The following is a 20936-nucleotide window of genomic DNA, read 5'->3' as shown; positions in this document are numbered from 1 at the left end:
TTGTAAAATATTATGTTGATTTAAATTTCTCCACATGCAGTGGTGTGAAAAAGTTTGTCTCCTTCTTCATTTCCTATTTTTGCACATTTTTTCACATTTCAACGTTTTAGGGAACATTTCAGAACAATTCAAATTTATCAGTAAAGTTATATCAGTTGACTGATATTTAAATTGTTTTGATCTTCTGAAACACTGAACATTATAAAAATATTGATAATATTGATAAAAAATTGTTACTTTCATTCTAATATGGGAAAATGTCTTGTTAGAAGTGAAATAATCTACCGATAGAACTAACACGTTTTCATCAATATTATGAGCAGAAAAATTTGCACTATGAATTTTTCGCGTACATTGTTCAGTAAAGAAATATTAAATAGAAACTTCCCTGAAGCTGAATTTTTTTATAGTTACAGCTCTCAACAAAAATGAAACTTGATTCATTCCAATCGCCTTTAAATTAAACAAATACAGATATAAATTACCGTTCAGGTCAATTCAAGGTCAAATTCAGCTCAGAATCAACTTTCCTTGTTCTTACTGATATTTCTTGTTATCTAAATCTGAGACTTTTCTCCCCTCCAGGCGAGGATAAAAGCGAAGGCAATCGCTATCAACACTTTCATGCCAAAGAACGGTTACCGGCCAGTGGAGGTGAATCCCTACGCTCAGCAGCAGCAGCAGCAGCAGCAGCAGCGCTACACGTCCTACTACATCCCGCCTGTTTACAGCCCGCAGCAGCAGTTTCCTCTCTACAGCCTCATCACGCCGCAGGCCTGGTCCACCACGCACAGCTTCATCGACCCAGCGCTGGTACTCTTCGCAACGCACACTGGACTTACACACCATGGGCTTAAAGCGGATAACTGAAGTAAAATCTGTGCCAGGATGAGGATTTATTGGACCAACAATCACTCCAGACGGAATAATTCAACTTTTATGGTTTCATTTGTTTCGAATTGTGTGAAATTTTCTGCTTAAAAGTTCAGAAATGACTCCATCCATTTCTGGATTAATAAAATTAATCACGTTGTATTGATTATTGAAACAATTGTCAGCTCATTTAGTAACTTGAGTGTACAGACTCAAAAAAAGCTAATTGTCAAAAGAGTTTGGCTCAAAACAAAAACACATTTAAACAAAATAAAACATTTGACTGTAAAGATTTTCTACCTTAAGTGGCAGTTTTGGCTTCACTCGGCTCAAATTTGGTAAAATTTCTCCTATCAAGCATTTTTTACAACCAATTAATCAGTTTAAACAAAACATAATCCCCAGATTAGCCATGCACTGTATTAATGCTAAATAAAGCTGAAAGAATGGTTCTTTTATCTTAAATGGAAAATCTTTGTTTAATTTCTGCTCTGATTATGTTGTTCTTTCAGCAAATGGTCTTTTATGAGTCTGTATTCTCCAGTTAATGAGAATCAATCACTAAATTAGTTGACTGTTATTTCAACAATAAATTCATCGTGACTAATTGTTTCAGCTTAACTGGTTAAATGAAAAAAAAAACTGCAGAATTTGGTCATTTTTTAATTGATTAATGACCAGAATAATCGATTAATCAATTACTAAAAGTAGTTATCTGCAGCTTTAACACAGTTCACGTCCTCTTCGTGAAGCTGATGAATGAATGAATCTTCCAGGTCACCCCCTTTCACAATAACCAGTTCATCAACGGATTCACCACGTCACACAGCTTCAAACCAGCAACGTCGCCGCTCACCGTCAGACACTTCTCCCCCAGGAACAGGTTGGTCGGTCTCTCTGACGCCCAAAACAAAAACGTTTTCAGCACCAGACCTGTGCAGTCATCACCTTCAACTTGATGTTTTCGGCTCAGGAATCACAGCAAACCCCACCTGAGGCCGAACATCCCCGCGGCGGACCGCAGCTCCGGCCTCCTGGACAGCCCCAGCCTGTTCCCCGGCTTCGCCAGCGAGAGGCTGAACGGCGTCCGCAGCAGCCCGCCGGCCCGCCTCCCCTCAGGCCAGCCCAGAACCAGGCTGCCCTCCACCGCCGCCTTCCCACGCCGCGACACCGCCGGCACCGGCCGCGTCACCGAGCCGCTAATCACAGATTATTCCCTCGGAGTCGGCCGGGGAAGGTGAGTCTGTTCTGTGTGATGTTTGCTTGTTTATTTCAGAAATTAAACCTTCAAAAACTAAAACTGTGATCCACCAATGAAATTTAACTAATCACTAAGATTTTATTCATTGGTAAAATTTGCTTAATTTCTAAAAATTTGATTAATTACCAAATGGTAATATTTGATTAACTGAGCTTACTTGATTAATCAGTCAAATTGCATTAATCGCCCGTCTGGCCAGGTTCTCAAATAGAAGTGAAGTTTTGTAAATTCAGATGTTCCCATTCTTAAAGGAAAACTCTTTCTTCTTCCAGGAAAAAGAGGGATGAAAAGTTTTCGGTAAGTGTTCCTCCTTCCTGTCGTCCATCAGAACGGTTCTGACGTGACTGTTTCCGGTTCTGAGTTTCTGTCCGTCTACGTGCAGAGAGCGACGCCCCAGTCGCCGCCGCCGCCTCCCAAGCCCCCGTCTCCCAGCTTTGAGCTCGGCCTGTCCAGCTTCCCGCCGCTGCCGGGCGCCGCTGGGCAGCTGAAGGCGGACGAGGCGTTCGACAGCCGGCTGGCGAGCAGCGTGGTGCTGGGACCCACAAGGGAACGGGTGAGAACCGGACCTGCTAACAGATTCAAAATTTGCTAACTCAAATCTGGAGTTTCTTTAAATGAAAGGAATGTCGGAACCCTGATTCTCTACTCCAGTTTTTGACCTGAAGCACCGTAAACATGGTGAACCGCAGAGCCTGAAGGTTATAGACTCTGATATTTCCCAGGAACTGTTCCTTTAACCAGATCTTCTTCTTTTTCTTCTTCTTCTTCTTGTTCCAGACTGTGAATCCGGACCCCAGCAGCAGCACTGTTCCTCCAGCCGGGCCCAAAGAGCCTCTCCGGACCTCCGCCTCCCCTTTGCCTCCCAGCTTCCAGCCCTCCCCCTCGACCCCAACAGCCCCCCCGACCTCCACGTCGACCCCCAGCACGCCGCTGAGCCCCGCCCCCTCGGCCTCGCTGTAAGAACCGCAGCGACGAAAACAACGGAGCCGATTCTGAAGTCCAGACGTTATAAACTCTGTTTTCCGTTTTCCAGGGAGGTGAAGGCGGCGGAGGCGAAGCCGAAAGAGGCGCCGCCATCGGTGGAGCGCGTTCCCGGCACGCTGTCCACCGCCAGCAAATCAGTGCAAGTCAACGGCGCCGCCACGGTCAGTACTGACAATACTTTTTAAGTTTCACATATCATCAAACTTGATAAATTCATCAAGTTCTTCTTTGACTTGTTTATGTTCAAAACTACAGCAGAATTTGGACGGAGTTTATAGGTGTCTACAAAATATTTTTATAAGATATTAAAATGATTTCAATGCATTTTTCCTAAACAAAAATATAAGAACTTCATTTGCCAATCCGTACAGTTCCAGTTTAAACCATTTATAATTTGTTTGGCCTTAACTTAAATGGAAATTTTATTTTAAGGGCCAAAATTAAAATAATTTATATAAAAAATAAAATCAGGCAACAGAAGAGTTTTCCAGATCAATTTCTTTCAATAAAAAAAACTAATGAAACTTTAACATAAACTGCAGGTGTTTTTTAGTTTTAAACATGTTAAAGTTTGTTTTTCATTCAGTGGGTAGAAAAATCCAGAAATTTTACTTAAGAAAAAAAATGTTTTTTCAAAAGATTACTGAAGTAAATGTAACTAGTTACTCTCCAACGTTTTTATGATCTTAAATTTAATCCCATGTATCATAAAAAATTTTTTAAATCTGATTTTCTGAAACCTTTTTTCTGGCCGTCAGGAGCTGAGGAAGCCGTCCTACGCAGAGATCTGCCAGCGAGCGAAGGACGCCCCCACGCCGCCGCATTCAGGCCCCCCAAAGGAAGCCAAGCCAAGTTGCGCTGCCCCTGCAGGCGAGGAGAGGAAGTGCAGCGACGCCTCCTCCACGCCGTCAGGGGAGCACAAACCCAGAGAGACTTACCACCCGCCCTCCAAAGCCGGGCCCGCCTCCACGTCCCGGCCCCTGAAGGAGGGTCGGAGGCCGGCGGGGCGCTGGGCCTCGCCGCCCCCCCACCCAGGGAAACCCTCCAGCAGAGACGCCCACCACACCCCGCCCAAATCGCCGCAGTGAGGCGGGCCCTCCTCTTCCTCCACTACGCTCCACAGAAGTCTAAAAAACAAGTCAGGGCTATTCCACTTCTCCCCCAGTATCACCAGTCAGCAACAAGCATCGAGGACGCCTTCTTCTCTGGATCAGGGCTTGCAGACATAAAGCACTTTACTGTGCATGTAGAGCACCGTCTCTTCTTTTTCTTCTGCTTCTTCTTCTTTTTCTAGTTTATTTATTTGATTTTTCAAATAATTTTCATTTACTTTTCCTCGTTTCTCTGGAGCTGCCTGCTATTACGGCGGCACGACCCAAACGGACTTTGTTGTGGGATGTCATCATCGATAAATTTCCCAGCTTATTTACACTAACTTTCTTTTTTTTTTTTTTTTTTTTTTTTGCCCGGCCTGCAACTGCGGCAAACTGGCTCTGATTCAAACTTTTCTGCTGGAAAGAACTGGGAGAAATCTGTTGAGAATCCATTAGTTTTGATCCGAGTTGTCGGAAAACCACCTGGGAAAACTGTAACACAAGCTACCATTCGGAATTAATTGGAATATTTGGAAGACGGTGCTAGATTCCTGGGGTCAGTGTCTGCAATTTTTCTCAGTTTACATTTACAGATCTTTAACTAACACAAGAGAAGCAGGAGGGAATTTGGTCTTGATAGTTTTCCGGACGGCTTCTTAAGGATTATTCTTCCCGTTGAGGCGGTTGTTGCTCGTGGAGCGCTGGTTAGCGGATGGTGAATCCAGAAAGTGAAAAGCTGGAATGAACCTGGAATATTTTCAGGGAAGCGGAAGAGATTTGTGTTTGCTTGCATGTTGAAGAGGCAGAAGCAGGTCGGTTCAGTTTCGGGTCGGTTTCTCCTGGTTTAGATTCGCTTAGAGATGGGAAGACTCTTCCTTAGATATCAACTTAAGCACACACAGTTTGATTTTTTTTTCCCTGGCCTCTTTTCTCCGGTTTTCCACAAAAAGGAGCTGGAATTTAAGCACAGAGAGGGACTTTTTGTGATTTTCATTGGATTTGTTTACTGTAGCAGCCACTCTGGCAAAATCTTTAAAAATTTCAAATTTTCATGAGAAAATAAATATTTTTGTCTTTGCGGCCCCGTCCGGAAATAAGAACCACGTCTTGATCAAGTCTTCCTCCAAAACACAAAATCCCACTAAAGGAAAACCGGAGCCCGTTTGGAAAAGGGAAAATCTTTTTCATGAGTTTTTATGCTGCTTTTCATTTGGATACCTACTTTATTTCTTCAGATTTTGTTTTGAAGGACTGAGATGCACTCGGATGGATTGATTTCTTTTTTTCCTTATTGGTGGAAAATGATAAAAGAAGTTTCCATATCCAGTTATTTATAAAGCAGAGCTGTTTTCTTTTTAAATGAGAAGATTTGGGGAATGAAAATCCATGTTGAAGTCTCTGTACACATAAAACGTAAAAAAAAAAAAATCCATCCAGTGTTTGAAAAACTTGAATTTTATTTAAACTTGAAAAATAACTTTGCCTTAACTTTTCTACAAGACGAGCATCGAGTTTTTATTTCTTCTCAAGAGGAAAAAAAAAAATCCCCCCCGGATGTTAACGAGCTTAACGAAGCGACGCCGTGGAAAAATATTTAGTCTTACTTTAGACAGAAAATCTGGCAGCGTTTACTTTTCTTTTCACTCTGTAAAAAATTGTACGAAAGACAAATGTTTTTGTTCTTATTTTAGTTCCAGATTGTTTCTGTTTGTTTGGTTTCTTTTTGGGGGGAAACGTTCTAAACCTTGTAAAAATGCAACTAGTCCAAACTGTATTAAAATGTGCACTTTGAAGTATGTGCTTTGCTTGTACAGTTGTAAATACTCAGAAAACTATAAGAGGTACCTTAAAATGATTATAAAAATATATTGATCCTTGTTAACTATAATGTCGCTGGATGTAGGATATAAAAAAACACACAAAAGAAACAAAAGTGTTGTGCTTTTGGAAAATAATTCTTTTTAAAAAAATAATTAGTTTGCAGAGTTTGATTTCTGCTGAAATGTTTTGTTTTTCGTTGGGGTTTTTGTCTGGCATTCCATCTTTGTTGTCACCTTCGCCCTCCTCTTCCTCCTCCCGAGCCGGCTTCTCTTTCACCACATTCAGCTTCAGATTTTTGCATTTTTTAACAAAATCTCCAACAAAAAAAGCACTACATATTTATTTTTTTACACATCAAGTGGAGCCACTAATGCAGAATCTGTCTAATTCAATATAATTAGATTTAATTTAGAAGAAAAAAGCATTATGGCATCTGAACACTAAAACAACAAACTGCTTTTCTATGTATTGGTAAGTTTGCCATCCTAAAAGAATGAGTTTTAAGTGCAGAAATGATCTAAAATATACAATTTGCTTGGAAATGAGACAAAAAAATGTGTTGGAAGCTTCATAGAAAAGATGGATAATCATTTAATTGTTTAAAACATTAATAAGATGCAGTTTTTGCTGATTGATGAATAAATTAAGGCACTAGCAGAGTTGATTCATCTGGATCTAATGGAAGTCTTTTTTTTTTTCATATTTTCCCATCCTGAAGCTTTCCTGGAAACCGTCGGGAATGTTACGGGAAAAACAGAAAATTTGAATCTGGTGAAAGAGAAACCCAACTCTTGGCTTTTAAAGAGTGATGCTTGATCCCCAAATCAAATTTTTATGTTTGTTTCATTTTTTTAACACCATCTGTTTGTACAGCAGGTGGTGCTTTAGAGTTGATTCAGAAGTTCTTGGGTTCTGATTTGCTGAAGGATAAAAACTTTTGTGCGACACAGGAAAATATCCAACTTTTTGTGCGTTTTCTGGAGTTTTTCCCCCTTCTTTCTTGTTCTCCTGATAAATGTACAAAAAGATTTAATTTTCAGGCTTCAAGGCTCAACTGAAATCACTGATTAGTTTGTTTTTGTTTTTTTTCTTCACCGGTGCCATCACACAGGCCTGCTGTTCATTTCCTGACTGAGCTGAAAACGTCTCACGATGATTATGTTGACGAGCCGAGGAGCGTCTGGTTGCATGTTTCGGAGAACAAAACCAGAGGAATCCGGACTGATGAGGGAAAAAAAAAACACAACCTCTGGACCTGGAAGAAAAAAAAGCTTCATATCTATCTTCTCATCTCTGTTCTCATGGTGCCATTCTTCGGTTGGGTTTCTCTCTCGCTCTCTGGTTGCATATCTGACTTTATCAAAGACGCGACAAAGAGAACGCAACGTCGGACTGCTTAATCAGCTCACTGTGGTCTAACTCATTAACTCTTCCTGAGCTAACAGCTGTGGACAATCGGAGGCTTGGGACTGTTACCCCAGTGGGTCAAAGGTCGCAGCAAAGAGGGCTTCTTTCTTTTTGTTCTGTTTTTATTTTCTGGGGTTTGTGTTTGTTTGTTTTTGTTTTTTTCTTCCATTGAGACTGGAATCAAGCGTACATGTCGGCTCTAGATAATTTAAGTTACTCTTGTGTCATGATGTAAAACTGTCTAATTTGGAGAAAAAAATGTAGCTTACTGAAAAATAAAGATTTAGGCACTGTTGAAGAGCCAATGTCGTCGTTGTCTTCTCTGCAGAACCGATTTTATTGATATGGCCTTTAAAAACGTTTTGAAAAAATCTGGTTTGCTCTAGAAATAAGAAGTCTCATACCGAGTAGAAAGGTGCTAGGAAAAACTATCACAATTTTCATTTTCTTTAAAAAAGCTGAAAAGTGTGGCTTGCATCTGCATTCAACCCCATTGGGTGAATTGTCTTGGAGTAAAGCTCTGAAATTTGCTTCCGTTCTTTAAAAAATTAATTAAGATTGAATGCAGGATTTATTTTCAAGTCTGGACTTTGACTAGGCCATTCTAACACAAACATGATTTGGGCTAAATGTCAATAAATCAATATAGTTTCATATTTTTGTTTGAAAGATGGGAGGTTTTCCTAATTTAAATGAAAGCATCCAGTTAATTTATTTAGAAAAATAGAAACTTCTGAGCAATATCAATTTGTAACAAAATAAGATCTTAACCTTTTAATCATGTCAAGTAGAATAGAAAACTAAAAATATTCCGTCTGAACTCAGATTATTGTAAATGTCTCTCCGTGTCCCCAACTCCCTCAAAATTTGGGGATTTTTAGTTCAAGTGACAATTTATTAATTTAATGAGAATAATGTCAGAAAAAGGAAAATAAATCATAATGCACTGTATTTAAATTAGAGAAACGTCGCTTTACAGCATTAAGTATTTATATTCTCTGACTTGTCTAAAAAACATTTATTGGTTTGGTGTGACATACCCCGAGTTGCCACCAGATGGCAGCAACATCTCAGGACAGATTTACTTTCTTCCGGTTTTAAATGATTAAACCAAATCAACCCTTTATTAGTCCAAGAACAAACAGAACAATGCATGGATGACAGGATGTAAATTATAGGTTAAGTGATTTGATAAATTATATCTATTATGATAGGAAAAGTCGATGGTAAATATATGCAAACATACTTTCCACTGTACATATTAAGTTTTGGTTGTAGCATCAAAAAGTGTTTACACAACAGTTTTGTCCAATTTATTGTTAATTTGTAGATTTTCTTTGTTAAAGCAGTAGTAAAATTAATGCTAATTCATTGAATAAATGACCAAGTGTTTTAAATTAGCTTATCTTAGCTTAGCATTTTTGCAGAACCAGGTCAAATAGTCACATCTTTCATGGTTCCCACTTTAAATGGTAACATGTTTATTTTCTCTTCAACAACCACACTGAAGTTTGTTTCTGTTTTTAGTTTTTCAGTTTACTCATAAACACCAGCCCATTTTATTTTAGATATTTTGGGAATACTGATACTGGTGTATATGGGAATACATATACTGATTTCTAGTATATGATGAATAAATAATTGTGGTAGAATTAGTCAATTAGAAATAAGAAGTCAGAAATGTTAATTTGTTCCATGTATCCATGTTCTTTATTCTCTTTAATGATCTACAGACATACAGTTCAGGTGGTGTTTGATGTCATAGGTAGTGTGCCCATTATCTTATGTATAATAATTGTTATGGGATCTATATATTTGTTGATGAAAACTGCAAACAGTTTGAAACCGTGAAAAAAAGTTGACATCTGGCGCCCCCTAGTGGCTCATGTTTCGTTACATTTATCGGGTATATTTTTTTCCACATCATTTTCTTGGAAACACAAACACACACTAGACATATTCTCCCCTTAAACTGGGAAAACAAAGCTACAACATCTAATAATTTTGTTCATAGTCCCGATTCCTTTAAATTATACCTGTAAGTAACACAAAGTTAGGAATAATTTACAAGAAACTAAACAGGAAATGCAATCTAATTTCAATCTCAAATTAAAAGCACAAGAAGCGGATTCATTCATACATTTATTATTATTATTATTATTATTATTATTATTATTATTATTATTATTATTATTATTATTGTTGTTGTTGTTGTTGTTGTTGTTGTTGTTGTTGTTGTTGTTGCTGTTGTTGTTGTTGTTCCACCATTTTGTCTATTATATCATCGGATAAGGAAGAACATTACAAAAACAAATAATTTGTTAGCAATAAAACATCAATATGTGAAGCAAATTTCATTCATTATTATTCATTTATTTATTAATATTATTTTAACTTATTTTATTTAATGCAATATATTTTGCAAAACATTTTTACATTTGCCAATAGTTGACTAAAGTGTTAATTTAACCGTTTTTTAAAAAATGCTTTAATGATGTTTGTAATGTTTTTTCCACACGCAAAAAATAAAGTTAGTGATGTAATGATGTGAATTAATCTTAGCAATCACACTCTTGTCCTTGTGTAAACTTAAACGAAATTCGGGATTTATCAGAAGAGCTACAGGTGTCTGACTGCTACCGCTCTTATTTTGAAAGCCAGCTTACCGGAAGTCGCTTAAGCCTTGCGCTAGCTTGGCGCTTGTTTTGCGGAGTCTCCGCTGCCGCACACGGAGCCACACGCTCAACGCGGACTCGGACCGACTTTGGATTTCTGCTTCTTTTTTGGGGGGAGTTATTCGGAGGAAAAAAATCCTGGAGGGACAAAACAAGGAGTAAGGACCCGGAAAACAGAGCTTAAAGTCGGCTTGTGTCGGAGGAATGGCGGACCGGGACCCGGTGCCGCTTCCTGCGGAGGTTCGGGCCAAACTGGCCGAGCTGGAGCTGGAGTTATCGGAGGGTGAGTAGGGGTATTCCCCCCGCTGAGCTCGGTTCTGGTTCTGGTCCCGCTGTTCTGATGGGATGTCAGCTGTGAGTTTATTTTCTGCTGCGGGTTGGAAAAGTCAGAAGTTCAAGTCCGGCTTAATTAATTCACACATGGCGCTGATTGATGGAGGGATGCAGAGGATGTGCTGGCGAAGCTGTTTGGCTGCATTTGTTTGCAAAAATAATATTTATTGCGGCTTGAAATCAGTGATTAATGAATGTTTTTGGAATATGAATTAAGACCCCAACTTTTTATTTCACGCTTCCTGCATGTTTTGGAGAAATAATCAGCTAAATGGGATATAAAACAGGAGTGGACAAACTTTGTTTAAATCATTTAAAAAAATAAAATCACCAAAAATGTTGCAACTTTTTTAAAAAACAAGCAAACAAACAAAATACTACCTCAACAATAAATTAGTTTTAATTTTTGATATTCCTCCGCTCATTGGCAAGCTAATTTGTGTATTGGCTAAATGTTTAGCTTGGACATAAATATTTAGTTATCAATATTTATTGTCAATGTTTCGGTTGGCAATTAAATGCTTGAAACTCGATATCTAGTTTGTTAACCTAATATTTATTTTGAAAGTTAAATATTTAGCTCAGACTTAAAAATTTTAGTTAGGAAGCTAAAAATTTAGCTTGTTTAGCTACCTAGCTAGTTAGTTAGAAAGCTAACTACATACTGTTTAGCTTGACTAAATATATAGTTTATAAACTAAACATTTAGCTAGAGAATTAGATATATTTTTGAAACTCTGACATTTATAAATGTTTGCATAACATTGTAAAAATATGACTTTGAAAAATTAACATTTACATTTTTTTGTCTCTGGCTAAATAAACCAAAAATATCACTGTTAAGTTTTTACTGTGTAACTTTACAAACGGCACTCCATAGCATTTAGCCAAGCCTTAATTTAGCAATTAAAAGCAGATTTGGGTCAGTAGCTCCATTTCCATTACAAATGTATGCAAAACTTTAATAATGTTGAAAAAACACAATTGAGCAAACCTGGTGTCTTCATTAAATAATAAATGCACTTAAAATCATACATGAATAAGCTTGCTGATGTGATAAATCATTTTAAAAAAAACTTCCTCCAAACTACTTCCTGTCCTTTTCTTCTTTGTGGTTTCTGCCAGTGACAACATCCTGGTTGTTGATCACGTGACTCACGTGATGCTAAAAAAGTATTTTTAGCAGAATGCACTAATTTCCAAAACTTTTGTCTTTAATCGGTGCTAATTTATTTACAAAATGTCAAATAGCATATTGATGTAGAGGAACAACACTTGGAACATTGTAGTTAGTAGATATTTATTTAAAAGTTGTCATTTTGTCATGGTTTATTTGATTTATTCTTGCATTGTGATCCAGGATGGCTGCAGAAAATCATTGTAGGGGTCCTCAAATGGCCCCCGCGCCTTACTTTGAACATGTAAAACATCCAGAAAAGAAGGCTCCACACCTAAAATGTGGATTTGAATGGGGAAAAAAAGAAGCAAAGAAATGATTAGTCACACACACTCTGCAGCCAGGCAGTTTTCCTAAAGGAGGAATCTGTTTTTTATCACCAGTTTGCAGACTCGGGTTGATGTTCTAGATGCAGAGATGCAGTCTTGGTATTGATTTTCTCATTAGCTCTCCCTCCTCCCTGCTTGTTTCTTTTATTTTTTCCCAGATTGATATGTCGCTCTGCTGCAGCCTCTCTCTCTGTGTCAGTATCATATTTCAGCTGTTTTCCCTCCTGGAGGGACTCAGCCTTGTAAGGAGAAAACCAGAGGAAGGGGAAGTGTGTGTGTTTTTCTTTCTTTTTTTTTTTTTAAACAGCTGAAATGCAGAGGAGTTTAAAAAAAAGGTGACACACTTTCATGTGAAATTTCTCTTTATGTAAACAAGAGAAATGGGGTCAGATGCCCCGTTGCATTATTTACATGCTTAGCTGACGAATGCAAAGCTTTGACCCAATTTTTCAACCCCCCTCTGAAGCCCCTCGTCGCAGGATTCCTGCACCGCCTCAGAGAGATAGAAGACGCCCTTGAGCAAGGCCTTACACCCTGGTGACTCTGGAGGAGCTGCAGAGAGCGATAGGGCTTAAAAATAATATCAGATCCAATTTTAATCTATTATTTTCTTGCTTACCTTTGAAAAAACAATATTTGAGAGGAAATATTCTTGCCGTTTATTTAAATGGTCCGTTCTGTGAGTTGTGTGATGGATTAGAAGTCCTAATAGAAGAAGTCAGAACTAAGACAATTTTAGCAGAAAACTGAGAAAAAAATTATGTTTTAATTTGATTAATTTCCACAAAATCAGCTGAGGAAGGTAAATTTCATACTAGTTAGAAGTTAGACGAAAATTTAATGTTTTGTAAAGTTTTATTGAAATTTACATTTTTTTCTTTTTGACATTTATTTCTAAGAAAAGAAATTACAAATTTTTAAAAAGTGGATTTTATTTCAATCATCCCTTTTCTGAGTTGGGAGTTTAGAGATTAATTAACTGAAATCAATAAAACAATCTGTTGTTTTTACTTTGAAGGTGAAACTTTCAGATTTTCCCAGCATCGTTGTTGTTGTTGTCAGTTTTACGGCTGATGCGTCTCCTCTTGATTCACACCGCCTCACCTGTAGGCCCACCGTTGCCATAGCGATGTAATTTCCTCTCCTCCACCCTGACAGAGGGGGAAGCTCGTTTGGAGACCATAAATTGATATTTGCTCTCTTTTTTTCTTTTTGATGACTCATCGGCAGTTTTCCCCTCCAGGTTATCTGCTCCCAGGTTTCCCACTGAAACCAGTTTTATTTGGATGGCCCGGAAAAACGCTCAGAAACTTTATGGAGTTTTTTTTTCTTCTAATTTGAACAGCAGGAGCAAAACAGACTAACAGAGCTAAATTTAAAGCTAATATGAGCTAGCATCCCCCCTCCTCCTCCTGTTGTTGTTGTCCACATGTTCGTCATCGGCTGTCAGCCGTCTCCGGGTGGCTTCTCGCATTAATATTCATCGGCCCGCGCTGTCAGCCTGGCGGCACAACAAATCTGAGGGCTGGAAATGTCAGCGGGCCGAGCAGACGTTCGTTTCAGGTCGAAGACAGGTTGACGTCTCCTCAGGAAATGGCCCGGATATGAAGGGAAAGGGGAATCAGTGGCAGATTCACCAATTAGTTCTTTAACCTGAAGAAAAACCCAGTTGACTTTACCCGTCTGCCATTTTAGCCACGCAACATTTCAACGGCTTCACATGCAGAAAGGTCTTAATTTGCTAATAAATCACCAGGCCTACCAGTTGGTGTTTAGTTTGGGCTGATATGTTTGGTTTTCCTCGGATATGGCGCTGTCAGACATCTTTTGGTTCCTTTCAGATGGAAGGAACCCGTCGTGGATTAAAGGAATCCACGACGGGTTGAACATGAACATCTTGAAATCTTTATTTCAGCCCAAAAGTTGTTGTTTGAGAAATGTAAAAACTCATAATTACTCAAAAAATGTTACATCTTTATTATATTTTTCACCAATTTTTTCACTTGTGCGAAGCATTCTGGGCCGACGATGCGGGTAGCTTCAGTCCACAAAATGTCAGGATGACGCAAAGTTTTAATGAGCTGTTATACGCAAGAGATCTGTTGAAACAACAAAAAGACAGACTTTTGATCTACTGTTTACTGTGCTAGATAGAGATAACATGAACAAGAGCTAACACCATTAGCTATAGCTAAAAGTATTAATAGGAGCTACACATTTAGCATGAGCTAACACATTTAGCAATAGCCAACACATTTAGCATGAGCTAACACATTTAGCCATAGCTAACACATTTAGCCATAGCTAACACAATTAGCATGAGCTAACACATTTAGCATGAGCTAAACATTTAGCCAGAGCTAACACATTTAGCAGGAGCTAACACTTTTAGCAGGAGAAAGGTCATGCAACCAACTTGGGAGAATTTCAGATTTTGAAAACAAAAAACTAATAGCTCATTATTGATTTAAATTGATTTAAAATTCTTATATTATGTTAAGTTTTTCAGGCTCTAGCCTGGTTTGTAATCCAGCTGTTTAATCTCCTTACTCATTTCAATAAAATGTTTGTTGTTTGTTTTTTAATGAAGCTCTTCTGAAGAGGAGTTCTGGGTAGTAAAGCCACCAATAACTCAGTGATTCCTAATCCTACAGTCTGTTTTTATTCAACAAGTGTTGTTGACCGTTAGCGAGGGCTAGACGTTGTGTTTATTTGGAAAAACATCCCTGGTTCTTACCCCGTCTTGTGGGATATTGTTAAATTAAATTCTGGGCACTGCCTTTGCGGCAGCTTGAGGTTTCCTCACTGCTGTTGGAAAATTTCTCCCAACGGCCGCCTGCTGCCCTGCAACCGTTGCCTTGCTGTGTTGCCTGTCAGGGAGGTGATGTCATTGCTGGAGCAGCCGGGAGGACGGGGAGCAGAGAGAGAGAGAGAGAGAGTTTTTCACTGCGTTTCTGTCAGATTGCATCATGAAGCGGCTCAGTCTGCCGCTCTCAGCTCACATGTTGCCGTTTTCCAGCCTCTGGTTGCATTTTTCCAAAGCAGCAACGCCTTATTTTGGGGTTGCCACTACAAAAACAAATAAAGTCGGTTGGGGGAAACATAATGATGTGTTCTCGGTCCTGTCCAGGTTTACTGTGTGTGACCTCCTGACCTCTCTGCTCCCACTCGATTCTTCTCTGTGGTTGAGTAACACCAGCTATATCTCAATGTCAACGTTTCAGTTGTGCAAAACTTTCCAGTCAGTCCCTAAGGTCTTCATTTCTCTTGATCAGTCGTTCTTCCTGGAGTTTTTTCTTGGCTAGTGGTCCTGGATGATTGCGGCTGCTGAACTCCGTCCAAGTCGGCCTTTCGGGCTTTTCGTCTGCAGCCTGAGTCGGCACTTAATCCGTTTAAACATTTCAGCTTTATTGGATTCACTTTAATGGAGCGGGACGGTGGAAGACTTCCCATCCCCTTTGGGCCGGAAGATACGGCTGGAAAAACGTGACAATAAGAAACTATTTATTACTTCTTTTTTAGGTGTGTCTCAGCAGTTGTAGCCTTGCAAACTCAAATACTTCTCTTGATAAACATTCCCATTTGTAATGCTCTTCTTTTGGACTCCAGTCACATAAAAAAGTGATTTGCATGATTAAACTGCACACAGTAACTATAGTATTAGTCATGTTTTCTGATTTATTGGTATTTATCGATGCTTTCATTGACGAAACAGTGGAGAAAACTGTAAAACTAACTATCCCAAACATCATTCATGCATAGTTCTCATGTGACGTCAAATTATGGGGACCTTGGAGCTGACAGCCATCTTGGTAGGTATCCATAAATAACTGTCATGGCCGTTGCTATGGAGTTGCTATGACAACAGTAAACATACTACACTCTTTGTCTGTTCGATGCCAACAGCTGCAATTTTGTTGACGTATTTCTCTTATACATTGGTCAAAATTTCAATTTAATTTCTTTTTGTTGCTCATCTACGCTTTGCCGACCAGGACGGCAGTTCAGTGGCGCGTATCTCTTCCAGCTTAGTGGGAACTATGTATAGAAATTAATTATGACGACAACAAACCAAAGGTTTTCATCCTTATCCTCCAGTCCTAGTCTTGTATCAATGACGTAAAGGTCGGACAAATATGACAGGATTGTTCAGACGCTTTGAAATGATGCTTTGAAAACTATTGGATACAATTGAGCTCCACTTATGAACCTGGAAAAAATTTACATTCTTTTTTTTTAGTGAAAAGATTGGAATTGGGCCTTGAAAAAGTTGGATATTAGGATGAAAAAATCCGATTTAGGTCGCATTTCCAGCTACAAAGCTGAAGCCTTATTGATTGTTCGTCTGTTTATGAAACTCTGAGACTCTCCAGCTTCTCCAAACAAAGAATAAAATCAAATTTGTTCAAGGCAGCAGAGTTTGGTTGTTCTGATATCAGGAAAGCAAAGAGGCTGTGAAGCCTGTGGGAATCTACTGAAGCGAAACTCCGTCACAGTTTCTGTTCTTCTTGTGCAAACAAACAGTTCAGTAATATGGAAACTGTGAAATAACTCCAAATAGATGAAATAGAGGATGTGAAGTCAAGCTTCACAGGTCAGAATGATTTAAAACTCTGTTTTTGAGAAGGATAGATTTTGATTTATGTTTTCTAAGCTATAAATGTTCAATAATGTCGTATTATCAAACCCTAGTTTGATATGAAAGTATTTAATGACTTGCGTAGAAAAGTTATCATGCTTTTCTGACTTCCTACCAGGTGTATATAGAGGCATTTTAATATTTTTCCTCATTTTAGGTACTTTTGTTTCTTAAACCTAAGGTCAACCTCACGTAATCAGAAATGAAATCAAAACAAAATCCAAAACCGTAGAAATCCTGATATTAAAAAGAAATACCTGCATGAAGTTTTCCTTTAAAACTTTTGCTTTTAAACTCAAAACCAGAAAGAAAGAATGAAGAATTTGCCAAGTAACGTTAGTCAGAGACAGGAAATGCTGAGTCACTGGTTGCCATGGTGACTCCCACCTTTTTGTGACGACAGAGGCAGAGAAAACCCACCGTAAGTTTTTCTTTAAAACGGTTGTTTTTAGAAGCAGGAAGAAAGAAAAACCTGCTGAGTAATGGAAGAGTTTTAGTCAGTTAAACATAACTAAAGCTCCAATTACTATGCAATTAATGCATACTAAACTGATTTATAAAGTGTTTATAGATGAAAGATAATATATCTATAAACTATTTATATTAGCCATCCATAAGGGGAGCCTTATTGTAAAGTGGTACCAACATAACATTTATTTTGCTTTTAATTAACTAAATGCAATTATGTGGAACTTGTTGAAAAGAAAAAACTTATGTTAAGTTAATGATTATTGTTTTTGAGTTTTGCTTATTTGCATGCAGATGTGAAAGTTGAGACTTGAGTTGAACTTTTGGATCCGGCTGCTGATATCGATCAGGACTCTGAGAAAGCTGCGTTCTTGTAATCGTTTGAAACTAATGGCTTGTAAAAGTTCGTGCCTCGCTGGTTTATGGACACGCAGCGGAGTCTGGGCCGGCCCTGAACATTAGGAGGCGAGCTGCAGAGAGCGATGAACCCCATCTGTTTCCCAGCAGAGTAAAAGCACCTCTCTTCCTTGTCTTATCCCAGGAATCTGCCTGGAATTGCCCCCATCTTTAACCGCATTCTCCAAACCGGTTTCAGCCACTTTCTTTTTAGAGGATTGGCTTTAGGAGAAACAGGGGGGTGGATAAGGAAAGCATTGTGCTGCGAACGTTAACAGCGCCACGGCTACTTAAAGGGTTTTGGCTCCAGGTTCGTCTCTTGGAACGCTGGAGTGATAAAGTTTTTGTTGGTCCAAACAGCCTTCCAGGAAAAGCTGCCTGCCGTATTAGTTAGAAGATGATTCTAACATCTGCAGGAACGAGCTGCTCTTTATGCTGGAAACATCTGGATTTACCTGCAGAGTTTAGCATGACAGTTATCTGCTTTCCAGGCTAAGCCAGATCAGGCCACAGTGCATGACTGGAACGCTGCAGAGAAAAGCACAAACAAAATCCACCTCCTCTGGAGCTGCTGCTTCTGCCCAAAAAAGTCCAGGTCTTGGCCCAAGGCTCAGGGACATACTGCACTGACAGAGCAGAAACAGCCGCACAGCTTTGAGCCTCCTGTACGTAAACCATGTAAACCACGTCGATTGTCCCCCAGAGTGATGGATCCGACCCCCGGGGCCGACTGGTGGGAGTCTGGAGCGCAGCCAGGGCAGGCTGGAGGTTTACAGAGCTCCAGATGGCGTTTTCTCCATGTATAAATAAAATTACCTCTGCACATCACAACACTCTGCTCCACAGTTTGCCTTTTTTCACCTTACAGGGGAACGATTATGCAAAATTCACTTTTTGCATGTTGTTGTGCTTTGATTTGGGTTTCTACTGCATGTAGAAACAGACCAAATGCTTACAAAGAAACAGCCATTTTTTTTGTTTTGTTAGAGTTTTTTGGTGTCTGGAAAACGAGCTGTTTCAAAACCTTCCAATTGTTAAGGCACTGTGCCGTTACCCGGCAACCCCACATGAGCCCAGGCCGTTACCTAGCAACCCAAGCAGAGCTCCAGCACAAAGACAAAACACATAAACCTGCCAGTTAAGACAAACTATCTGCTCTATACTTTAAACTTTATACAAAATGGCAGCTTTTCAATTACATTAAATGGTTCCCTTTGTGCAAAATTTGCATTTTGCATGTTTTTTTTACTTTCAATTGGGTTTCTGCTACTTCTAAAAACAGCCCAGTGCTTAAAAACAAAACAAAACAAAACAAATACCACACAGCCTTTTAGCAACCCAAGCTGAGCTCCAGCACAAAAACAAACACATAAAACTGCCAGCTAGGACTTCTGTAAAAACGTGCAAACTAACTTCTTCATACTCTATATCAAATGTTTGCTGCATTTTTCAAAATGGCGTTTTTTTGACAATATTAAAGAATAATATTGTGCAAAAATTCTAATTTTTCTCAACAGATCAGTCTTTTTGGCAATAATGTTTTTTGGAAAATGAGCCGGTAAAAAATCATTTGTATTGTTAAGGTGCTGCGTTACCTAGAAACCCCCGTTGTTAAAGGTGAAGCGAAGCACACAGATTCAAACTGAGGTAAAAGAATACAATAATTGTAACAGACTGTACAGTATTTCACATTAACAATCAATAAATCAATCGATTAAAGTTTCCATATAGGTTGTGTTAGTAAAGCAGAAGGATTGGAGTGAGTTTGAAGTGCAGGCCTCAGAGCAGCAGATGACCAGGGATGCAAATTTTCTGACATCATGTAAATCTGCACCTTAAAGATGCAAAACTCAAGTTTAAAGACAAGATTTTTAAGAAATATTTGACATTTTTAGAGAAGTTTGCTCCTTCTTCATGTTTTGCTTCAGTTCAACTTGTAAATTAAAAAGCTGAGGTCAAAGTTTTCTGAATTTATTTTTTGTTGTTGATGGATTTTGAGCAGAGGATCAAGCTGATTTCCATTTCCCTGCTGGCGAAGCTCCACCACCAGGAGGGTTGGATTTATCTGAGCGCGATCAGCATGAACAAAGGGGGGAGTCGCCTCTGAATGGAGCAGAGAAAACGACCTTGAATGTTTGAATCCTAAAGAACCCCAGAAGTTCAATGCTGGAAACCTGAACGGGCTTTTCTTGTTAAACTTCAGGGTGTGTGAATGTTCAGAAGGGCAGAAATATTGAAGAGGAGCTATTATGCAAAATTCAGATTTTGCATATTTTTGTACTTCCATTTGAGTTTCTACTGCTTCCTAAACTATCAAACCGGTTTTTGGGATTAAGTTTTATTGTCAGGAAAATGAGCTGTTTCAAAAACCTCTGGATTGGCCCGTTACCTAGCAACACCAGCAAAGCCCAGCCCAAGCTGAGCTCCAGTACTTTTGGTCAGCTGGTTTAATGGCTACTGGAAAATACAAGTGTTTTGCTGTTTACTTACGATCTAGAAACCACTTTGCTTCATTCTTTTTGGTTGTGCAGGAGGCTCCACTTCTGCTTTTCAAAGATGTACGGTTGTATAATGGTGTATCTGTTTGCAGCCATTTTTACGTGGGTGTGAAAACGTGGAGTTGGGGAATGTCACCATCAGCAGCTTATGTGGATATAAAGAGACAGAGACCTTATAATAGCTCAGAAAAACTGCACAGACTCAAATCTCATCTACAAATAAGTTGGTGCAAAAAATGCAATGAATGTTTTGTGTTACCTATAAAGACATTCTAACCTGTTAAATGAAGCATAATAGGTCACCTTTAAAGGGCAGCATCACTTTGAAGATTAAGTGAACTCCACAAACAATCCCTCAAATGGAGATTATCTCGCTCGTTTTGATTTAAAAACAACAACACCTGGAGTTGAACCAGATTTTTAACTCAGTTTTTCCTGCAGCTGATCCTCAGAGTCGCTTCCTTGGAGTCCAAACTCTCCAGCGGCATGCTGGGAAACATTTCTGACCCTTTTGAAGAGGAGTGGGAACCTTTTTGACCCACTTCATCTATTAACGCTCAGCGTCTTCATTATCTGCATCCCTCTAACCGGCAGTGTGATGAAGACGAGTGATTTATGGATGCCCTTCGTCCCGCTCACAGCAGGGATAAAGGATGGGATTACCTTTTTTTTTTTTTTTGCTTTTTTCAGGTTTAAAATGGCTCTGGGAAACAAACCCACATCCGTTTGATCATCAGTGAAATCGTTTGGCTATCATTGTGCAATCCGTTAACTTTTCTCCGCCGTTAAGAAGCAAATGTGTTGAGCCGCATCACGCCAAATATTACCTCAGATTATGAGGCGACGGCGAGTTCGACCAGCTTTAGCCTCTGAAATGTCTTGCACAATTCTGGCCTAGTTTAAAAATGATGAGGGTTATGAACTTTTCAGCATGAGGTCATACGGAAACTTCTCTGCTTTTAACGCTGAAGCAGGAAAAGC

General features: G+C 39.1%; 2 protein-coding genes across 6 annotated transcripts in view; both read left to right on the top strand.

Annotated features, from left to right (window-relative positions):
• larp4b (La ribonucleoprotein 4B) overlaps positions 1 to 7745 on the top strand; it is a 41706-nt gene extending 33961 nt beyond the window's left edge. For both annotated transcript variants that reach the window (XM_044135137.1, XM_044135138.1), the window contains 8 exons: positions 586 to 813; positions 1650 to 1756; positions 1847 to 2110; positions 2407 to 2431; positions 2517 to 2687; positions 2912 to 3090; positions 3168 to 3279; positions 3877 to 7745. In XM_044135137.1, the coding sequence (XP_043991072.1) occupies positions 586 to 813; positions 1650 to 1756; positions 1847 to 2110; positions 2407 to 2431; positions 2517 to 2687; positions 2912 to 3090; positions 3168 to 3279; positions 3877 to 4206 (1416 nt within the window). In that variant the 3' untranslated portion in view covers positions 4207 to 7745. The remainder of the gene's footprint in view (positions 1 to 585; positions 814 to 1649; positions 1757 to 1846; positions 2111 to 2406; positions 2432 to 2516; positions 2688 to 2911; positions 3091 to 3167; positions 3280 to 3876) is intronic.
• Positions 7746 to 10117: 2372 nt separating this feature from the next.
• Positions 10118 to 20936, top strand: part of LOC122841652 (disco-interacting protein 2 homolog C) — a 154213-nt gene continuing 143394 nt past the window's right edge. For 2 of the 4 annotated variants that reach the window (XM_044135129.1, XM_044135130.1), the window contains exon 1: positions 10118 to 10398. In XM_044135129.1, coding sequence (XP_043991064.1) covers positions 10320 to 10398 — 79 coding nt within the window. In that variant the 5' untranslated portion in view covers positions 10118 to 10319. The remainder of the gene's footprint in view (positions 10399 to 20936) is intronic. The other 2 variants (XM_044135132.1, XM_044135131.1) reach the window with 1 other exon arrangement.

The sequence above is a fragment of the Gambusia affinis genome, linkage group LG12, assembly GCF_019740435.1.
Source record: "Gambusia affinis linkage group LG12, SWU_Gaff_1.0, whole genome shotgun sequence".
In the NCBI taxonomy this organism is placed as follows: domain Eukaryota; kingdom Metazoa; phylum Chordata; class Actinopteri; order Cyprinodontiformes; family Poeciliidae; genus Gambusia; species Gambusia affinis.
The sequence above is the reverse complement of the archived record's forward strand: the minus strand, read 5'-3'. Positions and strand labels throughout refer to the sequence as shown.